Below are 26,241 nucleotides of genomic sequence, written 5' to 3'. Positions count from 1 at the left end.
TGAATTTAATACATTTTTGTAAGCTCCTAAAGTATATTTGAGGATCATAATCTACTTATTTGAAATAAATGAATGGTTCTACCCCCATAGGTAATGCCATTGCCATCAATCCCTGCTGAATGATTCACCAGAGCCCCAAGTCATAAAGAGAACGTGCAGTCCTGCATGAATCTTGTTTTACCGTAAACCACCGTATAATATACCCTGATCTTTTGTGTTGTGCGATCTCAGATGGGCGACTTTAGGGGTAGTAAACCTCTATTCCTATTCAGTGCCTCTATTAAAATCCAGCAACCTGCATATCATTTGGACATAACAGGATCAAAACAGTACATTCTGCCTAAACGTTTTTCTCGTTCAAATTATCAAGGCTTTAAGGCGACGCAGAGACGAGAAAAAAAAAAGATTATCCTTCATCTGAGTTTACACGTTGTCTTTTGATGCCATTAGAGATTCGTTGACTTTTAATATGAAGATTAGTTGTAGTCAAGTATGGATCGGATGATAAAATGTTGTATTTCACGCCATCAAATGCTGTTTGCTAAATGTTTTTCCTGATATAGTGGATCGTCATGTAGTTCTGGAATGCGTGTGCGCGTTTATTAGAAGGATTGTGAGCGCGAGTGGAAAGTGTTGGGTCTTCTGTACGTGGCAGCGACCAAAAACACTGCAAACCCTCTGAAACAGTGGAGGGGTGTTTATAAAACTCTTTTACTGGGTCTGCCCCATCACACTTTACTTTCAACTCAAAACGAGGTAAGAGCTCATACATGTTTAATGGTTTTCATTTAACCCGATTGTTTGATTGGTAACAAATCTGCATGTCATGCAACAGCATGATAGTGACTTAACGTAAACCTCTAACAATACACCGTTTATATAACCCTTATTACAATGTTTTCTTATTCTAACGTTATCCGTTTTTTATTCAGAGTAGGCTATTGCAATCAGTTGCATGCACGTTTGAAAGTGCAGCTTATCAGTAGATTGTGAAATGTAAGATGTAAAGCGGTGTTTTAATTCATGTAAACTCTGTAATAAAATAAGTGTGGATACGTTAGCCTACTTGTACGTTTAGTACTGCTTTATATTTCTTTTCATTCCTTGAACACCTTGAATACAATGTTTTAGGTTATATATGAGTAATACAATATAATAGTATACTGTATTTATTTCATTTTTACTTTTCACTTACTGAATTCAAGGCTAAGTCTAATTAATATGAATAAATATTAATTTATAAGAGCTAACATCTGTGTCTGAATTCAGCTGAAGGTTTGAAATAATTGATTGTTTTATTAAGTGATGGTAGATTTTTGCTGAAACTCAAGGCAAATCCTCATGGGGTGGACAGGAAATTTTCTAGAAGATGTCGTCATCGCTCTTGTGCACTGACTTCAGAAACATTTGAGAGTTTAGGAGAAGTGTTGGTTTGCTCTTAAAGTATAATTATTCTTTTTCTAACAGTACGCTAATATTATTTGCCTTGAGGCAAATTCTTTGGTGAACATTGGTTTATTCATCTGAATTCCTAACTCTGTTCAGATGGAGCATGCATGCAGATCATCGGTAAAGTGGGAATTGTGTCCTATTTTCCCACATGGAAGAATCTTCAGCTTCGTCCAATGACCTGTCAGCATTCAGAACCCTTAAGAAGGACCATTAGCACAAACAAGAACGGCTAAAGAGTCAAACACAGCTGAGTTTGCATGACAGGGAGTTTACTTTTAAAGTAGGTGCGAAGACAGAGTCAATCTGAACTCCAGATGTTTAAGAAGTCGATTAAATCTGACTGTGTATTACTGTTTAATTAACTATTTGCCAAAGTGCTTGAGTCAAGTTAAGAGTTAGTTCCCCCAAAAATGAAAATGATCCCATAATTTATTCACCCTCAAGCCATCCTAGGTGTATCTGACTTTCTTCTTTCAGCCAAACACAATCAGAGTTATATTAAAAAAATATCCTGGCTTTTCCAAGCATTAAAATGGGAGTGAATGGTAGGCTACCTTAGATATTGTTGCTAAAAAAAAGCGCATCCATCCATCCTTAAAGTAATAGGAGGATTTTTAAAAGGAAAATTTTTACTAGGAGTTTTATACATAATCTTCACACAGATTGGATTGTGACTTCCTGAATCTATAAATGAATGGAATCGTGAGGTCTCTATGATGAACTTTTTTTCACACTTGTGGATTTTCTCTGTGGTTTCTATTTCGACTTTAACCAAGTTCACCCACGCCCAGTTAAACTGTTTCGCGCTGGCAGGTTTTATGCTTTGACTGTAATGACTGGTCATTAGCTAAAGGAGTTGGTCACATTTGTACCAAAAAGTTTGTTGTTTGTGACAGTATCTAATTCCACTTCTCAAAAACATAATTTTTTTTATATTTATAATCCATTCAGTGGCTGTTATCTATATTACATCAGTATTAATAATTTATAATAAATAAGCTACTTGACATGTAAACTGTATTCTGGTGAATGAATACTGGCTCCATTTCTTGGTAGATTTAGAAAAGTGTTTGATCTGTAGTTTTTACCCATTGCTTTGAGGTTGCTTTACTGGCCTCACGTTTGGTCCCTATATAATCCCTAGATATGAATCAGCAGGTTCCTTCTTCAATTCAGCTCACTTGTGCCATCAGTTCTTCTTAAAAATGTAATGCATAGAACATGTTAAGAAACTTTTTGAGTCAGACATCAAGCTGAATATATTGGTCTCAGATTTTATTTAATTTCTTACCTCTATGCAAGTTGAATTGGTTGCTGTATAAAAATATATTGTTGTACAGTTGCTTAGTTACAGGGCAAGTTTTCATTTCTGGTCATACTCTTTTTTTTTTTTTTTTATACTGTTCTTCAAGAAAAACTTTTTGTGGTTAAACACCAGAGCTTTCTGCAGTCTATTCTCTGACTCGGCTTAGTATTTAATGTCTGCCCTCAATAGTAAAAAAAAATACTTAACATGCATATGTGTAGACTTGCAAGTGTATATATGCAGCCTTGGAGACTCCTTTCAAAAACATAAACATTTTTTAATGTTTCTAAACTTTTGACCGGTATTGTGTATACAATACATACATTTTTTATTTTGACAACCTCAGCAATGTTCAGTTTAAGACTTTAAGTCTTATGGGGATATACAGTACATCTGCACAATTCTAAATTGTCTGTTTGGTTTTCTTGTAGGTTTTGCTTGAAGATGGCAACATTTCTGGGGCTAACGCTCTTGACTCTGCTCTTCTCTTCACCCACGCAAGCAGAAATCTTCACGTCAATCGGTAAATATCTAAATAAAGTCATTCTATTTGCAATTGAACTTGCAGAGAGAGTAAGTAAACCTGTGAGTAAACCATTGGAAAGTTGAATTCCCCGAACCGTGGCAATACTCTGGCTTTGTAGTGCTATCACAATGCAGCTGTTTGTTTGAGCTTCTTGTCCACCCCAACACAGCTGCTTGTCTGCAAAGTGGCTTATGAGGGGAGTGTTTGGCAAACATTACTTTTGCAATTCCATTTGGTGATACTAATCTTGCAGAAATTACACACTGATTCTTCAGTGATAAACATTTCAAGAAATATTTCAATATGCTATAAAACATACTAGAAACTTCCTTATTAGTCTAGAAATGGCTTCTAGTGAAACCAAGTTGCCAAAACAACTAATTTTCTTCTTGCCAAGCCAGTGACTAAATGGTCAACTTAACACTGCTCCTCTTAGTAGCATGTAAATCAACTGTTATTTAGGTCTGTAGCCCCTATTGTTTCTGTTATTCTGTTATTATTCCTCCCCAATGGAGTCTATGGCAGCCCTATGAACCATAAGTTTTAATTAATAATTAGTTTTAAGTAAATTATGAAAATTGGCACACTTGTAGTGATGCTAATGAATAGTAATCTGACCAATGTTAGGGGGCTCTAGGATCAACTCCATAGCACCACCACTAGTTAAAAAATTCACATTTGAAACAGTTATAACTTTTGAAACCCTTTGATCTAGAAAATTTACACTTATTACACCTGATTCCTCTCATCATGCTGATCACATTCAACATCATACTTTAAGACTCCGCCTATTACGGTAGTGGACATTTTGAAAAGTACAGTATTCCGTTTTTTTCACTACTCATCCTTCAAAATTTGTCCCAATTCTTACGAAAATTGGCAGAAATTATCTTTAAAACGAGCCGCACAGAAATGAAATGACTGAATTGAATTTCAATACCCACGGGTCAAAAAAAGTTATGATGTTGTGAACTTAACTAGGTCTACCCAAAATTGGTTCAGAGGCAGTATCTCAGGCAAACTTTGACCAATCAAAATGAAAATTGGTATGCTTCTTTGGAACCAAGATCTAGTAGGCCATGCCAAATTTGGGAACAGTGCCATTGCCACCCCGGTTATTAGATCTGAAAAATGGCGATTTTTGCTAATAACTTTTTAACAGTTTGTCAGAAAATCTGTGCTCATTTCCCATATGGCGGAAAGTCCAAATTAGTACTTATATGCCAAGTTCATACAATACTTTTATTTGACTCTCTATTGAAACTATTGAACTATTCTCTATTGTTTTTTTCTTCTGCCATTCAAAAATGTTCATTCTCACCTTGAATCTCTCTTCCATATCAAAGCAAAAGGTGGTCATCTCTGAGACACATTAAGCTTAGTTATAGAATTTCCAAACAAAAGCATTTTTAAAATGTTTAAACCATTTTTACTGGAACCATTTTACCAATGTTCTTTCAAAGCATTTTTAAGAACTTACAGATACAGATATCAACGTCAACATACAAAGAAACTTAAAAAAACAAAGTATTTTTTAGCTACTTCTTGAACCCATTGATCTCATCATGCTGATCACACTCAACATCTTACATTACAGTTACACTTACAGTTTTTAAAGTTACTTTTAAAGTTTTGAAACCAAAGTAGCCTATTTTTTAGCTACTTTTGTAACCCATGTGACCATTGGAAGGACTTGGCCCCGTGATGGCTGCTTGCAGCTATATTTTAAATTATGATTATATACAGAAAGCAATCAAGGAATGCTTCTAATCAAGTCTTTATCTGTTCTACACTTTCACCAAAATTGCCATTCAATGATGCTGTTTACACTGGACAATGCAATGGGAGTAGATGTAAATATAATGCAAGAATCAACCCTTTATATTATGTCTCGACAGCTGAAATATTAAAAAAGTAAATCTTTTCCAAAGTGTTCCACACTTAATACATATTTCATGTGGTAATATATATCTCAGTCATGGCTGGCTTTGCTGAAGGATAGTAAAGCTTGATGGTAAATAAATGTGCCAAATCATGTGCCTTTTTGGTCTTGTGCTCTTTTTTTCTTATGGTACAATTTGTCCACCTCCTTTCATAGGCCAAATGACAGACCTGATATTTACAGAGAGAGAGCTTGTCAAATCCCTGAAAGAATACATTGAGGCGGAAGAGTTGAAACTTGAAGCTGTGAAGAGGTGAATCTTTTAACTAAAATAATTTTTTTTGTATGACTTCACGTGAACCCATGACTCATTTGTGTGTTTATTTTTTTTTTGTGCTCATCAGCTGGGCTAATAAACTAGATCTGTTGACACATGCATCCACGTCAGACCCCGAAGGCTTCCTGGCTCACCCGGTGAACGCCTACAAGCTGATGAAGAGACTCAACACAGAGTGGTCGGAGTTAGAGAGCCTGGTGCTACAAGACCCATCAGATGGTACAGTCTATCCACCGTTTTCCTAAGCCCCATGATGCATGTGCAAATTATGGGAGTAACTTCTGTTAAACTGTGAACAGTGAGTGAAAGGTTTGCTCTCTGAACACAATAATAAGCATTTTCAAATCCTGGGTATAATGAGATGACATTATTCTACTTACCCTTCAACCATTGAAAATTTTAAGGAAATGTAAAAGTGTAAAAGCATTAACAAATGACTACAACAGACCCTAAAAGCTTTTATTTCCACAGCAATATTACGGACAGTTAAATATTACTGTGGTAACATGTGTCCTCATCATGTAACACGTTGCATTAATCAAAAATGTTCATTAACTGGAACATTGAGTGATAACATTTTTGTAATTTTGACAGACATTAAATGAGGTACATGCTTTAGAAAGATTCCAGTAAACACTGCTAATATGGATTGAAAGTGAAAAGTGGAGGCGATTACATTTTAAAGCATCCGTGTGAAAACAAACCTGGAAAGAGACATATAGGATTTGGGGAGAAAAACAAAAGATTCTTAGTGGATTCCAGTGAATTATGGAATATATTGTGAATTAAATCGGGAGAGCAGACCACAAATGCTCAGTATATGTTGTCGTTTTTCATAATCTTACTGCAGAATGCAAAGGAAAAAAAAGAAAAAAAAAATCAGGAGGAAAAGAATGCAGCGACTGAAAAGCTTTTCCACAGATATTCTTGTCATCCCACGTCACATTAAAATACCAAACGTTATGCTATTCTCTTGAAGTCTGAAGATGAGAGCATAAGGAAATTTTACAGCTCATTCAGTCAAACTGATGGATAAGGATTATTTGTAGCGCAACCTTATGATTTGAAATCATTTGTTTCAGTCTTTTTGAGTGAAACTTCCCCAATACGGAAGTGGCTCTCATAATCTAAAACGCAGTTTAGGCTCATCAGGAAAAAGGTGGATCCGTTTATCACAAAGAAGTCGTGGTAGATTTAACTTGAGAAAGTTGTTTTGAAGAATGATATAATCAAATAAAATGGTCTGGAAGGGTCTGCAACTTTATGACAGTTTTATGTATTTTGACATACCATGATTTTGATGTACAGTTTTATCTTTTGGCTCTATCTTTAAGCTTCTTTTTGAGATACGACATGCTGAAGAAAATGTTTAACATGAATGAATGAATATGGCATTTATATAGCGCTTTCATATGTACTACTGTACACCCAAAGCGCTTCACAATCATATCAGGGAATCTCTCCTCATCCACTGGGATGATGTGACGAAGCCGCAGGACAACGGCGCCAGTGCGCTCACCACACACACACACACACACACCAGAGGAGAATTTAACAAATGTACCGCTCGCGCTCATCTATGTAATGGCAGTGAATAGCGACCAGCTTTTTAAAAAAGATGCAGAAGTGTCACAGAATGATCCCATGTGGCACATGCCATATATTCCTAATGTTTTAGGGGTATACAATAGGGTTTTATGAAAAACAAACCAAAATTGAATTATTTAAAGCTGCAGTCCGTAGCTAAAAAATTATCCAAAATAAATTTGAGCAAGTACATCACCAGCCAGTGTTCAAAACTCTCTGCTTGCCATAGCTTGATTCAAAACGGTAAGCTTGTAATAATGTTTTTAACTCCAGTGGTACTGGTGGATTTCCGTGGGAAATTCAAGCATGTGTTTGCGTCATTACGTCACATCTGTCCACATAAAGAAGAGTCTCGGCGAGTAGGCCATGAGTGTGAGGATGTTGGAGATTTACAGCTGTTTCTCACAGCACTTGATATAATTAAACTTATCAATTTGATGGCGGATCCAGAAAGGTTCAAACAACAATCACCAGTGACGACTGGAGATTCACCCGCTGTAAAACGCAAAAGACTTTGGACTTCGGAGAAAAAAAGAGACTGCAACCGGCCCATGGGAAAACAAGGATAAATATTGGAAGGACATTAAATGTCCCGCAATGCTGATGTTGATAACATTAACAATTTGAGAATAAAGTATATTTTGCATGGTATGACGTGATATGATAAGCGATCGTTAGATTTAATCGGCGCGATTTACTGCAATGCTTTTTTCCCCTTAGTTCGTCTGAACAAAAGTGAATGTTACTTGTTCAGAGGACATTTTCCGGTGAAAATTCTTATGTTGGTCATACTTCCCAAAAAGCAGAATCTGTGATTGCGAGCGCCAGTATCCACACCGGCGGCGACTGACAGCCACATTCTCCTCAAAACATTGGATTCATCCGCGCTGTGCCATGCCGAGGCACAACCCACGTAAAGTTGATAATTCCGCGAATAACTGCAATTGCAGATTTCGAACAGAGATGGCGACAAAGAGGAAAAACTACGGACTGCAGCTTTAACGAAATTCTTGACTTTGGCCGTTGGGCTTCTCTGCACAGCTGCACGACATGCACATTTGTGAAACTGTTAGCGTCTCAGTTCACTCCGTTTAGCTCAGAAAAACACACAAGTTGTGAGAAACCAAGATTAATAAAAATGCAACATAGATACAACTCAAACTGCAAATCTGCAAGCATATAGTACACTCATATACACTGTATAGCAAATCTCAACTGCCTGGTTGTTTGTGAATAGAGTCAGTCACTGCAGCTGCTCATTTATTTTCACTCTCACCCTAATGCGAACTTGTGTGAGCATGTGTTGCAACATGTTGACACGTACAGTTCTTGAGAATGTTTCCACTTAAAATGAAAGTCAAGGATAATGTACAGTCAGCCAGTCACAGGAAGTAACCCTGACAGGGAGATCAGGACCCCAACATGAAGCAGATTATTATGAAATACATACATACATTGAGTTAAAATCTCTTTGTAATGTGAGAAGATCGATCACCAAGTGGCTTGCAGCCGAGAGACAAGCAACTACCACAGCTGGAAAGAGCTGGAAATCAGTTAGTTTAACTCATTATTCAAAAATATTTGACCACATAATACTGCCATTGGTGTACTGTACTTGATTCTCATTGGCCAAAGCACTGTGTCATTAAAAGTAATTTTTCATTCTTTTTTTCTTCTTCTTCAGCAAACACCAGATACCTTCAAGCCATGTCTAATTTAAAAAACCTTTTTCTCTCTCTCTCTCTTTCCCTCTGAAGGCTTCATATCAAACATGTCAGTGCACAGACAGTTTTTCCCTGATGAGGAGGATGAGAAGGGAGCAGCCAAAGCGCTCTTGCGTCTGCAGGACACGTATAAACTGGACTCGGAGAGTTTCTCCAAAGGCAAACTGCCAGGTCAGAGGCAGCAAGCGGGTAACTCGCACTCTTGTTTTGAGATCTCCTTGTGTTCATTTTAAACAGGGCTTGCGGGGATGAAAGCGCAACCCGTCATTGCAACACTTTAAATGGGGAACAAATTTAAATCCACCCTCACCATCAGTGCAATGGGTTTCTGAGGCTTCAATAGCGTCTTCATGACAAGTTGAAGATATAGATTTTTTTTAGTTGAATGTATGTGCTTATTTCCTAGTTTTTATTAGGGCACCAAGCACCTATTGCAGGGCTATTCAATTGGCGGCCCGCGGGCCACATGCGGCCCGCCAATCATCTCCATGCGGCCCGACGGCACCAACCTCCCTCCTCCTCTTTTCGCTCCGATTGACCTGAGAAACGTTTTACGTGTGAATATTTCAGCAGTTATTATGTGTCCCGAATTTATGACGACTGAACCAGCGATAGGCTACCAATCATTCGTGAATGAATCATTCTTTTGGTTCGATTCTTTCTAAACGCGCTTGCATAACGGTCTAAAACTATTCGGATTCATTCGGACCGCTCCGTCACTGAATCATCTGAAGCGGTTTCTCGTTCAGTACAGTAACAACAAATAGCGATGTTTTCAGTTGTTTCACTAGTTGTTTAAACACGGCCCAGCGCGGAGTTGCGTTTACTCCCGGTCCCGGACACACTAATATTAAACAGCGTTGCGACAACCAGTGGAAGCGTTTCAGTTCGACAGAAACATTTCTGTTACAAACCAAAAATCACTCGATGATTTAATTAGTATTAAATCGGATGAAACAGCCTCAACATTCCCAACAAGACTGATGAGGAAAGCAGGAGAAACATTGTGGCATGAACGAAATTAGAAGACTTTTAATCCCCTAATCACCCTTACAAACATTTACCACATTTACTGTAGTAATTTACCATGGTTGGGCAGAAATGTGCAATATTTATATTGAATACTATGTAGTAATAAATAAATATAGTAAATACACTATAATATTATATAGTTTAATAGTAAATATAGTGATTTATATTGCATTAGTTTTATTAGGTGGGTAGAGGAATATATATTTAATGCTTGTTATGAAATTATGTCAGTTTCTTTGTAAAGGTGCGTATAGTTTTTAACTTGTGTTTAGGCATTTTTTATACAGTGGGAGTGAGTAGCCTGTGGTTAACAAGTCTCACTGTCAGAATATTTTCATTTAAGCATAACTATTATAAATAAAATAATTATTATTTCTCACCAACAGCTATAAGTTTGTATAAATAATTTATTTGTTCCAAGGAAAATAGTTGTACACAGCTGTAAATTATCAAGTTTTTATTTATTATGGTTTTATATATTTGCATACTGTTGGGTACCACATTTCCAAGTAAATACCACACTTCTTTAGGGTTACTTTAGCTTATTTATTGAAACTGTTATGTTTCAATAAATAAGATAAACACCCAAACCAACCCACCGGCCCACCTCAACTTTTCGATTTGATAATGCGGCCCTCGAATGAAACTAATTGAATAGCCCTGGCCTAAACTATCATCATAGCAAATTTGGAGTCTCTAACTCAATCCCTCTATTTTAATTTGAAATTTTACCTTGTTTTGGTAATATGGCATTATATTTATCTATCAATACTAAGGATATTCTTTGGTTTGGTCCTTTCTTTTAAATAAGACACGTTCAACTGTGCGTCATTCTGTGCTGTCTGTGAACAAGCCAGAAGTTTTAGTATGTCAGTGAATAACCACTAACTATGTGCTTTATGGGAATTTTCCTGAAAAGATGATAAGCAAATGAGCCAGATTTCCAATATAAAGGTCCAATATCAAATCCTTACTAAGTCCTGTGATAAATGATGTGATGTTCTGTCCACAGGGGTGCGCTACAATGCTCTGTTGACGGTGGATGACTGCTTTGACATGGGGAAACTGGCCTACAGTGAGAGTGACTACTATCATTCAGTGCTGTGGATGCAGCAGGCGCTGAGACAGATGGACTCGGGAGAAGACGCCAAGACGCTCAAGGCGGATGTTTTAGATTATCTTAGTTACTCTGTCTATCAGATGGGGGATCTGCCACGAGCCATCGAACTCACCCGACGCTTGGTGGCCATTGGTAGGCTATTGTCTCTCTCTCTTGAAAGTGTAATCTCCAAATAAAAAGCACATTAGGAGAATTTTATAATGTAATTCATATCATATTATAAAACGGTTAGTTCCAGTCCTTGATTCTGATTGGTCAATAGCTGTGTTTTATTCACAATAAAACACGGCTATGAGTGTTTCACCCAACGGTTCTGTGTATCACTACGCAACCACTCTTAGCAACATAAACATATGTTTGTTCTCATTAATATTGTTCATTGAAGCTTATAGTGTATTGTGAGAGATCGAGTCATTTTATGAAAAAAGGTTGAACAAATTGCAACAGAAGCAAACTCAACTGATTTTGTATCCTCAATATGTCCTGAGTAAGAAAAAAAAAGTCCAGAAGAATCCCATTAGGGGAAACTTTGGAAAAAGACCCAAATATAGCCTATTCATACGCCTATTCATTTTTTTTTTTTTTATTATTATTATGTATGTGCTAATTTGCATAAATACCACAACAGGTCTAAACATTGGGTATAACCAGGTGAAAATGTCTTGTTGAATCTTGTTGACACATAACAGTAAAATACTTAAAGGAGCTATGTGGAGGTTTTTACTTAAAAAAATCTTTAAGATAGAGTTTTCATTTGTACATGTATGAGCCAACCATGATGTAATAAAAAGAATGACACCTTGACTGTCCACCACGGTTGCCTCTATCAGCCTGTAGGCTCAATTGTGTGTGGAGGAGTCGGGCCCGAATCGGCGCGAAAATGCACAAAATGTGACGTCATGCGCATTCTCGTCTACTTGGGCTTACATCCATATGGCACGGCAGCCATTATTAGTAAGCAGCGGCAATCGGTAGTGTTTTCAAATGGTGTTTTCTTACCTCAAACATTATGCTGGTGAATCTCGATGAGCTGTCAGAGGTTGCTGCGGCAACCCTGGTTGATGTGGTCGTGCTCGTATGAGCGACGCGTGTGCGCACCGAGAACGAGCATGAGACTGACTGCAGTTCCTCTAACGGCCACTGGTGTCAGTAACTGTTAGAAATTTCAGAACCTACGCAATGCTCCTTTAATGTTAAGGTCTGAATGGAACCCATTTAAGCTACCCATGAGCATTAATACATAGAGGCAGGAAGAAGTGCTTTAAACCAGCCTTTATTAATTATTATTGCAAAGATGGGGTTTGGGGCTGGGTCCGTGGGACTGTTTCTGGGGGTTCACTTTTTATTTTGCCTACCTTTTGTCTTCTGTATTCTCCTTACCATTGTTTCCTGTTCTTCCCTCAGACTCGTCCCTCAGAAACAGTCCCATGGACCCAGCCCTAAACCCAATCTCTTAAAAATTAATAAAGGCTGGTTTCTAAAGTACTTCTTCCTTCTTCTATGTATTAATGTTCATGGGTAGCCTAAATGGGTTCCATGCAGACCTTAACATTAAGTATTTTACTGTTATATGTCAACAAGATTCAACAAGACATTTTCGCCTGGCTATTATACCCATTGTTTAGATCTGTTGTGGTATTTATGCAAATTAGCACATACGTAATTAGATTATCCTTTTTGACTCAGTAATTTTCATGGTGATATCTAAAGGTTAAAATTTTACCCTATTCACGTAAGAAAAATAATGAACAGGCGTATAAATAGGCTATTTGGGTCTTTTTCGAAACTTTCCCCTAATGGGATTCTTTGGGACTTTTTTTTCCCTTACTCATACATGCATATTGAGGATACAAAATCAGTTGAGTTTGCATTTGTTGCAATTTGTTCAAGGTTGACCCCCATTTTGGCTTGAAACGTCTGGACTATAGTATTACAGGTTTGCACAAAATTATGCTGTTTATAAAGAGGTCCAGCAGGAGGCGCTGTAGGAGCAGCAGAAACAGCGGTTTCCCCGGTAACGGATGTACACAAAGCGGTTTCCCCGGTAACAGATGTACACAAAGCAGCACAGTGCTCATAATCAGTTTTATCAGGAAAGATATAGAAAGATTAAATGAAAATAACATTGAAACTTTTCTAAAAGACCTGCGGTTCACTTCAGATACATTCATATAAAAACACCCGCGCTGCGTTTTGACCATAGACTGTAAAAAATATGGACAAAGCATGATGTGACGTCACCCATAGACTTTCTGAAGAACGGTTTTGAGGCCTTTTATGAGCTGTCACTGTCAGATCATGGCCGAGACGTCAAATTTCAGGAATTCCACTCGGCGCAGCCTATGCTCGTTATCAGCTGTCAATCAAGCTGTCAATCAAAGTTAACCACGCCCTTATTTGTCATACATTTTATATCTAAATACGATCTAAACTAATGAGTTAGAAAAAAATTCACAGCCTCACAGTTGTCAGGCACTCGGAACCTATCGAAAAATACAATAAAAGTCCATGGGACCAACCTGTAAAAACATGAATTTATGCTGTGAAAACGGACATTTTAACATGGGGTCTATGGACATTTGCTCCCTTTTGGGACCTTCCTCTAGCGGATTTTCGATGTATTGCAGTTTTTCGCACTTCCGGGTAGGCTTCATTTTTCAGATTAAATGTTGCCGCTTGGTTTTGACTTTGAAACGTGTAGTGCTCATGTTTATTCAACGATGTCAGTGCCAACCACAAATAGATTTTCCAAAAGGCTGTGTTGATATTGTGAACCAATGTATGGGAAACACTGTAATATAATTTGACAGCTATCAATTATAGTTTAACCTCTCCATCTTCACCGTTACATTAACACACACATCTGTGCATCGCCAGTGCAACGGTGAAAAGACCCTGTCGCGTTCCCATCGCTGTTAAAGCCACATACACCGATATTGCGGTATATTAAAAATTCATATCATAACAAAAATAAACACCGGTATTCGGTATGAACCGGTATACCGCCCAGCACTACCTCATTGCTTTGCTTACATATAATTAAATATTATATAGATTACAAGGAAAATAATCCTTAATACCAGATACATTTTTTGGCTGTATTTCTTGCCTGCAATGCATCATTAAAAAGTAAACTAACCATCGCGATTCATGCGTGTCCTATGCTGTGTGTGTGTACGTGCAGATCCCAGCCACCAGAGGGCTGGAGGAAATCTGCGCTACTTCGAGCGTCTGCTGTCGAAGGAGCTGAGGGAAATGGGTCGCAGCCAACAGCAGCTCGCGGACGAGAGGCCCATTCAGCTCGACACTTACGAGCGGCCCAAAGACTACCTGCCCGAGAGAGAGGTCTACGAGGCGCTGTGCAGGGGCGAGGGCGTCAAGCTGGTGAGCACTCATGCAGGAGGATTCGGGAAATCTGATTGCTGAATTATTTGCACTTAAAAATTTACATTTTTGCTTTCATAATCTGATGTTATTGAGTTATTTACAGTGTCTCATGTTTTAAACTGTGCTTATTGTGTAGTATTGTGAATATATTAATATGTGGAGTGTAACGAACATGATGCACTGATTCAGATGATGCACTAAGTCACATGATGTGGGGAGCACATGGCTGAAGAGAGTTGGAAGATGGCAGTTAGAGGGTAATGCCTTGAAGATGTGGGAAGTTAGTAAGTTAATCCCTGCATATCTCCAAAAAACCTGTGAGGTAAAAGGAACCTTGCATTGATTGCCTTGGGATTTATGGAAGGTTCCTTTTACCTCACAGGTTTTTTGGAGATATGCAGGGATTAATTTATTAATCCCTGCATATCCCTGCATGCTCCCCACATCATGTGACTCAGTGCATCATGTGATTTAGTGCATCATCTGAATCAGTGCATCATGTTCATTACAACACTACCCTTCAAATGTTTTGGATCAGTACCATTATTTAACGTTTTTGAGAAAATTCTCTCATGCTCGTATTATTACAAATGAAATATAACCGTTTTCTATTTTAATATAATTTAAAATGTAATTTATTCATTTGATCAAAGCTGAATTTTCAGCATCATTACTCCAGTCTTCAGTGTCACATGATCCTTCAGAAATCATTCTAATATGATGATTTAGTGCTTAAAGGGATAGTTCACCCAAAACTGTAAACTCAACACAAATACTTTGGTTTACTCCAAATTTTTTGTAGAGACTCGATCGCTTTATATGATGAACAAATTGAACTTAGGCTTTTATTCACATAAATGTATTTTAACGTGTTTTTTTTTTCTTTTTCAGTTCAGTGTCTTGCCATAGAATTCCATTGATCTAAATCTAATTTAAATCTTTTTGAATTTGTATGAAAATTTGTTGATGATTTAAAATCATCCTAAATAAGCTGTAGGTTCTTATACAATATCTCAAAATCCTAAAATGTCGGGAAGCTTTTTTATTTAATCTTAATTTCCCGACAGACTCAGAAGAGGCGTAGCAGACTGTTCTGCCGTTATCAGGACGGCAACAGGAACCCGCGTCTGTTGCTGAAGCCGATGAAGGAGGAGGATGAGTGGGACAGTCCTCACATCGTCCGCTTTCTGGAAGCCCTGTCTGACGAAGAGATCGAGAAGATCAAGGAGTTAGCCAAACCCAAGGTCAGTATTAAACCAGTAGACCAGATTAAAGGAATAGTTCATCCAAAAATCACACACACCATTTGTGAGCCCATTTGTGTGTTTATTTTGAAAAAGACAAAGCAATAGAAAAATTATTTGTTTTACATCAAATTGTGATCCGACAATCTGAGGTTTGAAGAAACTGGCTCAGTGTTGATAGGAATTCACAAATGCAATAAAGAGAAATGTAAATAAATATCAATCATTTATGTTTTAGGGAGTTGAACAAGATGCTGTAAACTAAAAATGAAAACAGTTGACAACCATATGAAATGAAAACTATTTACAAGCCTTTAGAGCCAAACAGATTTCATGTTCTATCTGTTGTTATAATCCATAAATATCACTTTATTTTGATCAATAGAACATAGATGTAACTGCACCATTGTTCTCCTGTAATAAACCCACTAAGCTAAGTACGTCATACAAAAAGCATTAGCTGATTTAATCTTGAACTTTACCCACTTATGTTATTTTCATTGTGGAGGAGACAAGCTGAGAAAAAATGTGTTACAGTCGCTATACTAAAAATAAAGTCTCATAGACAACATGATACTTTTTCAAGGCTTTTTACAGGTTCGCAGTTAATCAAGGCCATTTCTGTTTGCCAGGTTATGACATCTGAGAAAACATGTAAAGCTTAATCTTAAAAGGCTCACTTTTACTACTTACTTGTGTCATTTCAAATCAAATAAAAAAAATTAAAAAAAATTCTAATTTTCTGTGCAAGAGAAAAATATAATTGTTGAAGAATTTTCAAGCAGCTCTTTTAAATACAATAGCAGTTCATGGGGACCATGTCTGTCCAACTCCAAAAAAAAAAAAAATATTTTCAATATTTTCTCTATACAAATAATTTGCTTACTACTACTACATGTGACAGTCTATGCCTGAAAACTATGAATGCTAGGTTTGACTGAAATTAAGATTGTCAGTGAACAACTACTGAAGTTTTGGTCTGTTCATCACACAGAGAATAAAAAAAAATATTACAAAACTGGTTAGGAATGACACAAGCGTGAGAAAGCAATGACAGCTTTTTTTTATTTTTGGATGAACTATCCTTTTGAGTTTTGTAATCTAGTTCCCAGAGCTCAGTCTCTGTGAAATGTGAAGAAACTGAAATATTGTGCATGTTTGGCTAATAATGAGTTATTCCCTGTAGCTTGCGAGGGCCACAGTGAGAGATCCTAAAACCGGCGTTCTGACGGTTGCCCATTATAGAGTTTCCAAAAGGTGAGCGCATCTCATATACATTAGATCATTTAAGTGTGTTCATGTCTGGCTTTATTAGAACATAAGGTGAGGTAACTAGGGCTGGGTGATATGATGAACTGTTAACTGATTTTGCCATACCATTTATATTACAATTGATAGAATAGAATAGATACAATTCTGCTCTTAAGTGTATTCTAGCCTGGCCAAACTATAACCAGAAAACCGCTTTAGGCTTGTTTAATTAGCATAGAATGGAAAAGAAGCCTGAAGTAATGTGAAAATAAGAAGACATCTCCACAGCTGTGATTATCTTGAACAACAGTGTTCTTGCTCATGGTGATATTGCTGGTTTCTTCATTCAATTTCCAGCAGAATAACTAGATTATGATATATACTGTACCTGTACTGTCAGTGTTTCCCACAGGATTTAGTGAAACTGTGGTGGGTGGACCTCGGTCCTTCTAGGGGGGTTCGGGTTCCCCCCCACCCGTAAGAAAATTTTGTATTTTTTTTTTGTTAAATTCATCAATCTGGTGCAATTTTTGAGGGTTCAAAATTGAGAGCTCCAACCCATGTTCAGTGTGCAACTTGAACAAAGAAAAAATCATTGCATTGACTTGTACCTGAACTTTAAAGGGGGCTCAAACCTCTTTTTAGTTGTGATATAGGGCCCTATTTTAACGATCTGAAACGCAAGTAACTTGCAAGTAACTTGCAAATCTAAAATGTGTTGGTCTGAAGTAGCTTCATTACTCATAGGTGTGGTTTGGGGGCGTAACGTTAAATAAACCAATCAGAGCGTCATCTCACATTCCCTTGAAAGGCAGGCGCTATTATAACAGCGGATTTGCCAGGTGCACGCCAGGAGCGGTTCACAGCCGAGGAGACCGACATTCTCGTCAGGGCCATAAATCACAGAGAAGTGACATTGTATGAGGATGGAGAAACACACCCAAATTAGCTTCGGTTAAACAGGCGTATAATAATTTGGGTAAATGTGTAAGCTAGATTTATGGTTTGCAAACATGGCAACTGCTGTGTCTGTGTAGATGAGAGAAGCAAAGTGTATGGCGTTGTGCACACGCTACATTATGGCCAAGCATGTGCCCTTAAAATAGCATCTGAACACGCCACTGACTTTAGACTAGGTTTCTCCTGGTCAGTGGAGGAATTGTTTTCTGAAACTGCAAAATAGCACCAGGGAACGTTTGCGCCGGAACACGCCTCCTCTTTTCGCTGAACCGCCCCCGGGAGCGAAAGTTCATTCCCTAATTTACCGACGTGCGTCTGTGGAGGGAAAAGTCCGCTGTGCGTCGGGTGCAAAATAGGAATGAGACATGCGTCGGTGTACAAAGTCAATTGCGCTGGGTGCAAGATAGGGCCCTGAGTGTCTCAGGCTACATTTCACTACATAATTATAATAATAATGTTGTTATAATATTATTCCAATCACAGTAATAGCCATATATTGTAAAACAAATCCACTGAAAAATAAATGAAACTTTCATAATTAGTTTTGTCCTAATTTCTATACATGCAAGAGATAAACACTTGAGCTTTTATTTTGACGGAAACTGCAGGCGAGCTTTTATTTTGGCAAAAACAAGTTTACAAACACGTCTCACTAAAATAAAGTAAAAAATAAAATTTGTTTGAATATTACGCTATATTTAATTTACACTTTGTTACAAGTTACCGTATTCAATTTGCTAACCTTTTGCTTTCTTCCCAGCGTGTTCACGTAGCATACTTTCATGTTTTCGAGAGATGTGTCTTTTTAGATTCCAAAATGAGTCTTTACTGACTGAAACGATTCGTTTTCTTGTACCACATTATCATTGTTAGTTAGTTTTATATTAATAGTACACCTGTATGACATCTCATTTTCCTTTTTGAAGTACTTTTTGAACTCCATTATTGAGCCGAGTTTTGACTGAAAATAGTCTACTGTTGATGACTGTGCACGACAGATGGATTCTGGGTCAGGCTTGACTGAGCATGCTTCAGACTCGTGGTGTGAGCGGAGCGAAATTGGAGCAGGAAATAGGGCGACGCTCCGTCCTTTTAAAAATGCCGCTCTGCGCTCTGTCCAACATCCGCCCGCTCGCGCTCGCGCTCCCGCTCCCCGCTCGATCCCACTCCACTCCGCTCACATGCTCTGATGGGAAGCACTGAAATCTATTTGTGGCATTCAATGTTGATATTGTGGCTAATAAATCAGTGTATGTGAAACCCTGACTGTGATATAAAAAAAATCTTCTGTTATTTGGTTATAGTGCTCACCCCTAGGTGTTACATTAATGAGTGTGCTTTTTTGTATTGAGATACAGCCGTTTAACAGAATTTGGTCTATTAGCGGTTTTGTCATTATTGTATTCTGTTCTGGTGTGTCTACAGCGCGTGGCTAGAAGGAGAAGATGATCCAGTGATCGCGCGGGTCAATCAGAGAATAGAGGACATCACTGGATTAACTGTGGACACTGCAGAACTGCTACAGGTGATTCATGTCTCTTCTCCATTGACTTCAGGCTCACACCAGTGTAATGTAGAATAGGTGCCCTTGTTACAGTGTAATTATACAAATACGTGCTGAGTAATATTAGTTAACATGTACTTGCTATATAATTCGGGTTGGGGTTTTGTTTAGGGTTAGTTGCTTGTAATTATTCATAATTTACTGTTTATACTATAGTATGTATGTAAGATGTGTAACAGGGACACTGCAAAATAAAGAGTTTTAGAATAAAAACTTGAAACAATAAATTTTTACAGCCTCTCCAGGTATTTAAACAAAAATTGAAACGGATGTTTTGGGAATGATGCATTGCATTGTGGTAAATGGTACACTAGTGCAAGGCACATGATATGTTGTTTGCTTATGTGATAATTAATCGTCTCTGTTCTGATTCGATAACAGAATCTTCTTATGAATTCTGTTGCATCTTAGGTTGCTAACTATGGCGTTGGAGGTCAATATGAACCACATTATGATTTCTCAAGGGTAAGAACTGCATTTCTTTCAATTATGTGGCATGATATTTCACACCAAAACAATCATGGGCATGTGCATGAAGCAATATTAGTAAAAAAATGTCTCTGACAATAAAGGAATTCTATTTTTATTCTATTTTTTACTGTCAATTGACACACAACATCCATGTCTCATCTTTATCCATAATTTATCCATAGAACATAGGTTTAGGCCCTTTCCAATCTTGGTTGGGAGAAGTAACATTTCATTAGAAATAAATAAAGAATGAACAAACAGTTCATTAACAGTTGAGCCCAAGCCTCCGTTACTAATTCTAAAACGTCACTTTAGCTCTAGTAACGAAGGAACGTTGAGTCGCTTCATTGAAGCTTAATGTTGGATTATGTAGAGAACAGTATTATGGTATTATGAGAGAGAGGTCGACTAAACGAGTGTATTACCTGTATTAATAATGAGTGTATTACCTGCATCTGTTATAGCATTCATTCTTCAGTTCGATATCCATAATATTATATTCATTATAAAATATCAGTTTGAAGGTCCGCTGAGGAAAGCGATATCTTTGTCTTTGGCAGCACATAAACAACTTCCTTGTATACAACCAGTCAGTCTTTTCCGCCGTCTAATGGCGTAATAATGTAACTTTCACTGAAGTCCACCTCACGATCACTAACGGACCCCTTCTCAATACTAAACACGGCATAATAATTATATAAAATAATATTTATTGAACAACAATATTTAAATGAACAACAATCGGCATTATAAAAGACAATAGCAGATACACACAAGCAAAAAATTCAGTCAAACACACAAAAGCAGCAATTTAGTACAGGATTTATGTTAAATAGCCTAAATAAGAAGTTCTGAAACTTAATTTTCCCCTTAACTCAAATTGATTTGCTCTGGAACATGTAATAGATTAATAAGACCAAAGATTGCTTGTTTGATATTCCCAAAATGAATTATATCTCATGTTTAACCACTATCTACATATATAAGAGCCAGTGGCTAATTCCCGGAGGACTGGCCGAGATGAAGCTGTTCTCTGAGCGCTGAACGCCTGGAGCTCGCATCTGCAAACGCGTCTCAACAGATTGTAAAACAGTCACATATTTGTGGTGTAAATAACTACATTCTTGCCTAAAAAACTCTTAAAACTACATTTCATGACACAACAACAGTAGTATTTTTAAAAAATATGGCAGATTCACCATGACAGTTGCCTCAAGCGGAGTGATACAAACGTTAAAACGGTTGCAGTGCTGATACTGGGGGAATATCGCACGGCTGGAAAAGGCTCTCATCCAATCAGATTCGAGAACAAGAACGGTTGTATAAATTACAATAAATAACAGAAGTGTAGTAAATGCATAGAAAATTTGATATAAAGTAATTGCCACCCAATACCCTACGACTTCCAAGTGCTACTATTTTATTTACGATATTAAAAAAAACAGAAGATCTGCTTTCCAACAGCCAAGGTTCTCCAACAAAAAAAATGTAAAAGTTTACTGTCAACAGCTGCATGACAAATAAAGTGACTACAACAACACAGCTTAACAACAAAATGGCAGGATGAAATAAAGTTTCTTAAAGATATAAAGCTCAACAGAATAGCTTCAGTCTGACACACACACACACACACTTCAGTGAGCAGTTGTGATAGAGCGGCAGTAAACAGTGATCCGCGTCTTCACCGGATTATAACTCACTGCTTTATACTGTCACACAGTGGCCTTAGAAAGAAAAAGATCATTTTTGGCCAAGGACATGGCACATTTAATTGAATTTTGGAATTATTATTCACATTTTTATATATAACATATATAATTATATGTTTATGTGGGGGTTTAGTGTGTCATTTGATGGCAAAAAAAAGTGCCTGCGATTGAAATGTTGGAATAGAAGCTTGTATATAGTTTATTGCTGGTGGTAATAAGTTTCCTGATACTTTTATTGGGATTTTTATTGATTGATTGAAAACTTGATTGATTGATTGAACTTGAATGCATTAGTGTTTTTGATTTTGACAAATCACTAGAGCTAAAGTATTTTCCTATTGTTTTAGATTGAGTACATGTTTGAGAATTGATTTGACACCCAGCACTCAGTTTTGTTGTTGTTGTGAACATAAGCATATGAAGAGTACAGTAAGTTGCCTCCGAGGCAGAGGTATTCCCTTTGCTGCACTTCAGTCTGGTTTAAAAGTTACACACGTCTGTTGCAGCGTCCTTTTGACAGCAACCTCAAGGTTGATGGAAATAGACTTGCCACCTATCTGAACTACGTAAGTACATGTGTGTGCGCTCGGAGACGAGCGTTTCTTGCTTCTCTGCCTGTCTTTACTCTAAAATTTTATCTTCATAGAAAGATGAACCTGATGCTTTCAAATCATTAGGCACTGGAAATCGTGTGGCTACTTTTTTAAATTATGTAAGTATGTGTATCTTGTGGTGCCTGGTCCCAGAACTCATGTGTTATATGATTACTCTTGACTTGGCATCAGGTCTTGTGTCATCGGCTACTGTGGATCCACATGAACACACACACACACAACACCAGTGGATCTCAGCCAGGGACACAAAACAAGCATTCAAATAATTCCAACATATTCACATTTTTGATATTTCTTGGTTACACTTTATTGTGATGTCCCACTTTAGACATTCTTCTAAAACATAAGTAACCTGTCAACTAACTCGCCTTAGAGTATTGGTAGACTGTTAGGAGACACTGAAAAACTGATGCATGCCATGTTGTATTTCTTTGAAATGAAATGTTGATGTTAATGATCTTTCTACGTTACAGATGAGTGATGTTCAGGCAGGTGGAGCGACGGTTTTTCCGGATTTTGGTGCTGCTATCTGGCCTAGAAAGGTACGGACACTAAACCTTAAATAAAACATGTATGAAATCATTACGTCAATGATGACGGCACTGCCTTATTCACATTCCAACTGAATAAAGAAACTGATTAAGATAACAGGAACTAACCAATTTTTTGGGGGGGCTATTCAAAGAAACACGCTGACTTTTTGGGACTTTAGCTTATTCACCGAATCCCCCAGAGTTAGATAAGTCCACACATACCCTTCTCATCTCCGTGCGTGCCGTAACTCTGTCTGACGCACCCACCGCTAGCCTAGCTTAGCACAAAGACTGGAGGTAAATGGCTCCAGCTAGCATACTGCTCCCAATAAGTGACAAAATAACGCCAATATTTTCCTATTTACATGTTGTGATTTGTATAGTCACAGCGTGTACAAATAACAAGGTCACATGAGACACAGCCATCTTCTAACCGTATACACACTGGGAACTATATTCTCAGAAGGTGAAGCACTGCTACTTGGGCGGAGTGATTTACTCCAACTTTGAGCGAACTCTCTGTAAATAGGAAAATAGGAAATAGGAAAATGTTGGCGTTATTTTGTCCCTTATTGGGAGCAGTATGCTAGCTGGAGCCGTTTACCTCCAGTCTTTGTGCTAAGCTAGGCTAGAGTCAGAGTTACGGCACGCACGGAGATGAGAAGGGTATGTGTGGACTTATCTAACTCTGGGGGATACGGTGAATAAGCTAAAGTCCCAAAAAGTCGACGTGTTTCTTTAACATTGCATTGGTGAATAACAATGTCCGCTTTCCCGAACTGTCACCTTTCCCTTGTGTCAGTTTCAAAATCTTACCAAAAGCCTTGCCAATCAATGTCTAATAAATATTTTGTGATAATTTTTCAAAAGAATTTTAAGTAAATATAGGTTGGTTTAATTAGTTACACTTTATTTTAAGGTGTCCTTGTTACAGTGTAATGATATATTTAAGTACTGAGTAATAATAATAATGAACTACATGTACTTACTATAGGGTTAGGATTAGGGGTTGGTTTAGGGTTAGTTGCATGTAATTTTGCATAATTTAAAGTTATAACTATTACTACAGTAACTAGTAACAAGGAAACTAAAATAAAGTGTTACCGTTTAATTTCATATATTGGAAACATATCGGCCAATCGGATCTGACATCAGCTTGTAATGTTTTACATTTTACAGATGCAGCGTTTAAACCATAGACTGTAAAGAAATATGGACGTAGTGTGTGTGACGTCAACCGTAGTGTTTCTGAAGAGCGTTTTTGAAGCCCAAAGTGGGCGGAGCCGGCCGTCGCCATCTTGGCAGCGCGAAAATCGCGGATAACCGAAAATGGGTAAAAAGGCGGGATTAGCTGAGGTGACGTGATGCTAACTGACAAACGACTAGTAGTGACATCAGCGGCAATCCACCTGTCACTCAAGTGGTCACGCCCTTAATTATGCAGAACTTTAAGGCTTAATATCATTTAATCGGATGAGTTATAAAAAAATCCACCCCCCTCACAGTCGTCATGAAGGGCAAAATTAGCTATATAGACCAAAACCACTTTTTGTACCAGGCTGTAAACATATTTTTTTCCTGCTGCAAAGTTGGGCATTTTAACATGGGGTCTATGGGATTGGCTCTCTTTTGTAGCCTATCTCTAGTGGCCAGTCGATGAACTGCAGTTTAAGTCACTTCAGTGTTGGTTTCAAGAGAGAGACTGGAAGGTTGCCGCTTGGTTTGACTCCTATCCTTCTCTTTCTGTAGGGAACAGCGGTGTTCTGGTACAACCTCTTTAAAAGTGGAGAAGGAGACTACAGAACGAGACACGCAGCCTGTCCTGTTCTAGTCGGCAGTAAATGGGGTAAGTGGACTAAATACAGTCTCGGCGACCAAATGCTCATTAATAGGTTGCTGTTCAATTGCTTTTTAATTGCAAAAATCACGTTTTTTTTTTTTTTTTTTGATGTTCATTTTATTGTAGTTAAAGGTGGTATCAGCGATTTCAGGCCCAAAGATAAATGATCACATTCATCTAATATTTCGCTAGCTGCACGCCCCATAAGCATGCTGTCAAAAAACCGCGTCTCTCTAGGTAGCCTAGGCTCTGAGATCTGCACACAAAAACAGTTGTTTTCAGTCTTTTTGGCCAAATAATCAAAACCCAAACAAATAGTGTTCCAACCAATCACCGACAGGGGCGGGTGTTGTAAGGTTTTCGTGTGCAGCCGTCCGGCAGCCGTGCACGAGCGCAAAACCTCACAACACCCGCCCCTGACGATGATTGGTTGGAACACTATTTATTTTGGTTATGAGTGATGTTGATACCAACTGTTTTTGTGTGCAGATCTCAGAGCCTAGGCTACCTAGAGAGACACGGTTTTTTGACAGCATGCTTATGGGGCGTGCAGCTAGCGAAATATTAGATGAATGTGATCATTTATGTTTGGGCCTGAAATCGCTGATACCACCTTTAAACAAATTTGAATCTAACATGGCATGAAAAGTAGGTTGTTTGAAAGCCAACAAATATCATTTTGCATTTACAAGTTCCTCTCATTTGGCAGTTTCAAACAAATGGATCCACGAGAGAGGTCAAGAGTTCAGACGACCATGTGGCCTGACTGAAGTGGACTGATCCAGCGACGCAGTCAGCATCCGAGCTCGGCTCTACCGTCTGTGCCTTGACTCGGCAAACACGGACACAATCACACACTCCAGAACATGCATCAGATCCAGTCAGGACTCACTGCTATGAGACATGAGCAGGGCTTCATCAGGCAATCTGTCTGTTAGGGATTTCTTTTATCTCTTTTTCCCATTGCTTAAACTTTCTTGTCAGATTCAACTGGAGGATCACATCAGTGAACTCTCATTGCGTTCATGTAATGCATAAATTATTGTTCTTCAGTGTTTATTTTGTATTATTTTGCAATAAAAATATCTAAATTTGAAGTTATGCTTCTTTGTCTGCAACACTTTTCCTTTTTTTTATAGAAATTTTCCACAGACATGATTTTAATACTGTACAAACTGTATATTTTATCCCTTAATTCTACCCCTAAACACAACCCTCACAGAAAACTTTCTGCATTTTTTTTTTTAAAAAACACACACACACACACACACACACACACAAACAAGACTCGAGCACTGTTCATATATTTAATTTTTATTGTGACATTTTGTTCAGTACATTATTATAGTCTTTAGAATTCAAGTGAATATAAACCAGGAATAACGAAAAGATTATGAAATTTTGAAACAACTCGCCTCAAGCATAAGCAGCCTCTGTGATGACCTGTTTCTCTATTAGATTTGATTTAGTAATGTTTTTACTGTAAACACACCCGCTGGTTGTGACCACAGCTCTCTTTCAACATGAAGACCTCAATGTCTAAGTATGTTACCTGGTGTAATTACCGAGATGCCTAACCTGTCATTGTGAGCGTGGGTCTGATCATAGGAGATTATTGAGTCAGACAATAACACAATTAGCTGTAATCTGTTTTTTGGAAAGGTGTGACTTAACTCTCCACATTGCATCATTACAATATAGA

The 26,241-nt window shown here is 37.8% G+C and overlaps 1 protein-coding gene across 2 annotated transcripts; it reads left to right on the top strand.

Annotated features, from left to right (window-relative positions):
- Positions 1-206: 206 nt before the first annotated feature.
- p4ha2 (procollagen-proline, 2-oxoglutarate 4-dioxygenase (proline 4-hydroxylase), alpha polypeptide 2) lies at positions 207-25,636 on the top strand. Of its 2 annotated transcripts, none has more exons than XM_081390433.1 (15): positions 207-756; positions 3,190-3,281; positions 5,383-5,479; positions 5,571-5,722; positions 8,848-9,003; positions 10,859-11,098; positions 14,151-14,350; positions 15,421-15,597; positions 16,784-16,854; positions 19,234-19,333; positions 19,784-19,837; positions 22,199-22,264; positions 22,640-22,708; positions 24,449-24,545; positions 25,249-25,636. In XM_081390433.1, exons 2-15 carry the CDS (start codon positions 3,203-3,205, stop codon positions 25,317-25,319), a joined length of 1,629 nt encoding a protein of 542 aa, XP_081246559.1. In that variant the 5' UTR covers positions 207-756; positions 3,190-3,202; the 3' UTR covers positions 25,320-25,636. The 2 variants fall into 2 exon arrangements, with proteins under 2 accessions (XP_081246559.1, XP_081246560.1); XM_081390434.1 differs by having other exon boundaries at positions 224-756; positions 8,848-8,985.
- The last annotated feature ends 605 nt before the right edge of the window (positions 25,637-26,241 follow it).

This window comes from Scardinius erythrophthalmus (assembly GCF_964197995.2).
Source record: "Scardinius erythrophthalmus genome assembly, chromosome: 17".
NCBI classification, from domain to species: Eukaryota; Metazoa; Chordata; class Actinopteri; order Cypriniformes; family Leuciscidae; genus Scardinius; species Scardinius erythrophthalmus.
This window is presented reverse-complemented; position numbering and strand designations above follow the sequence as displayed.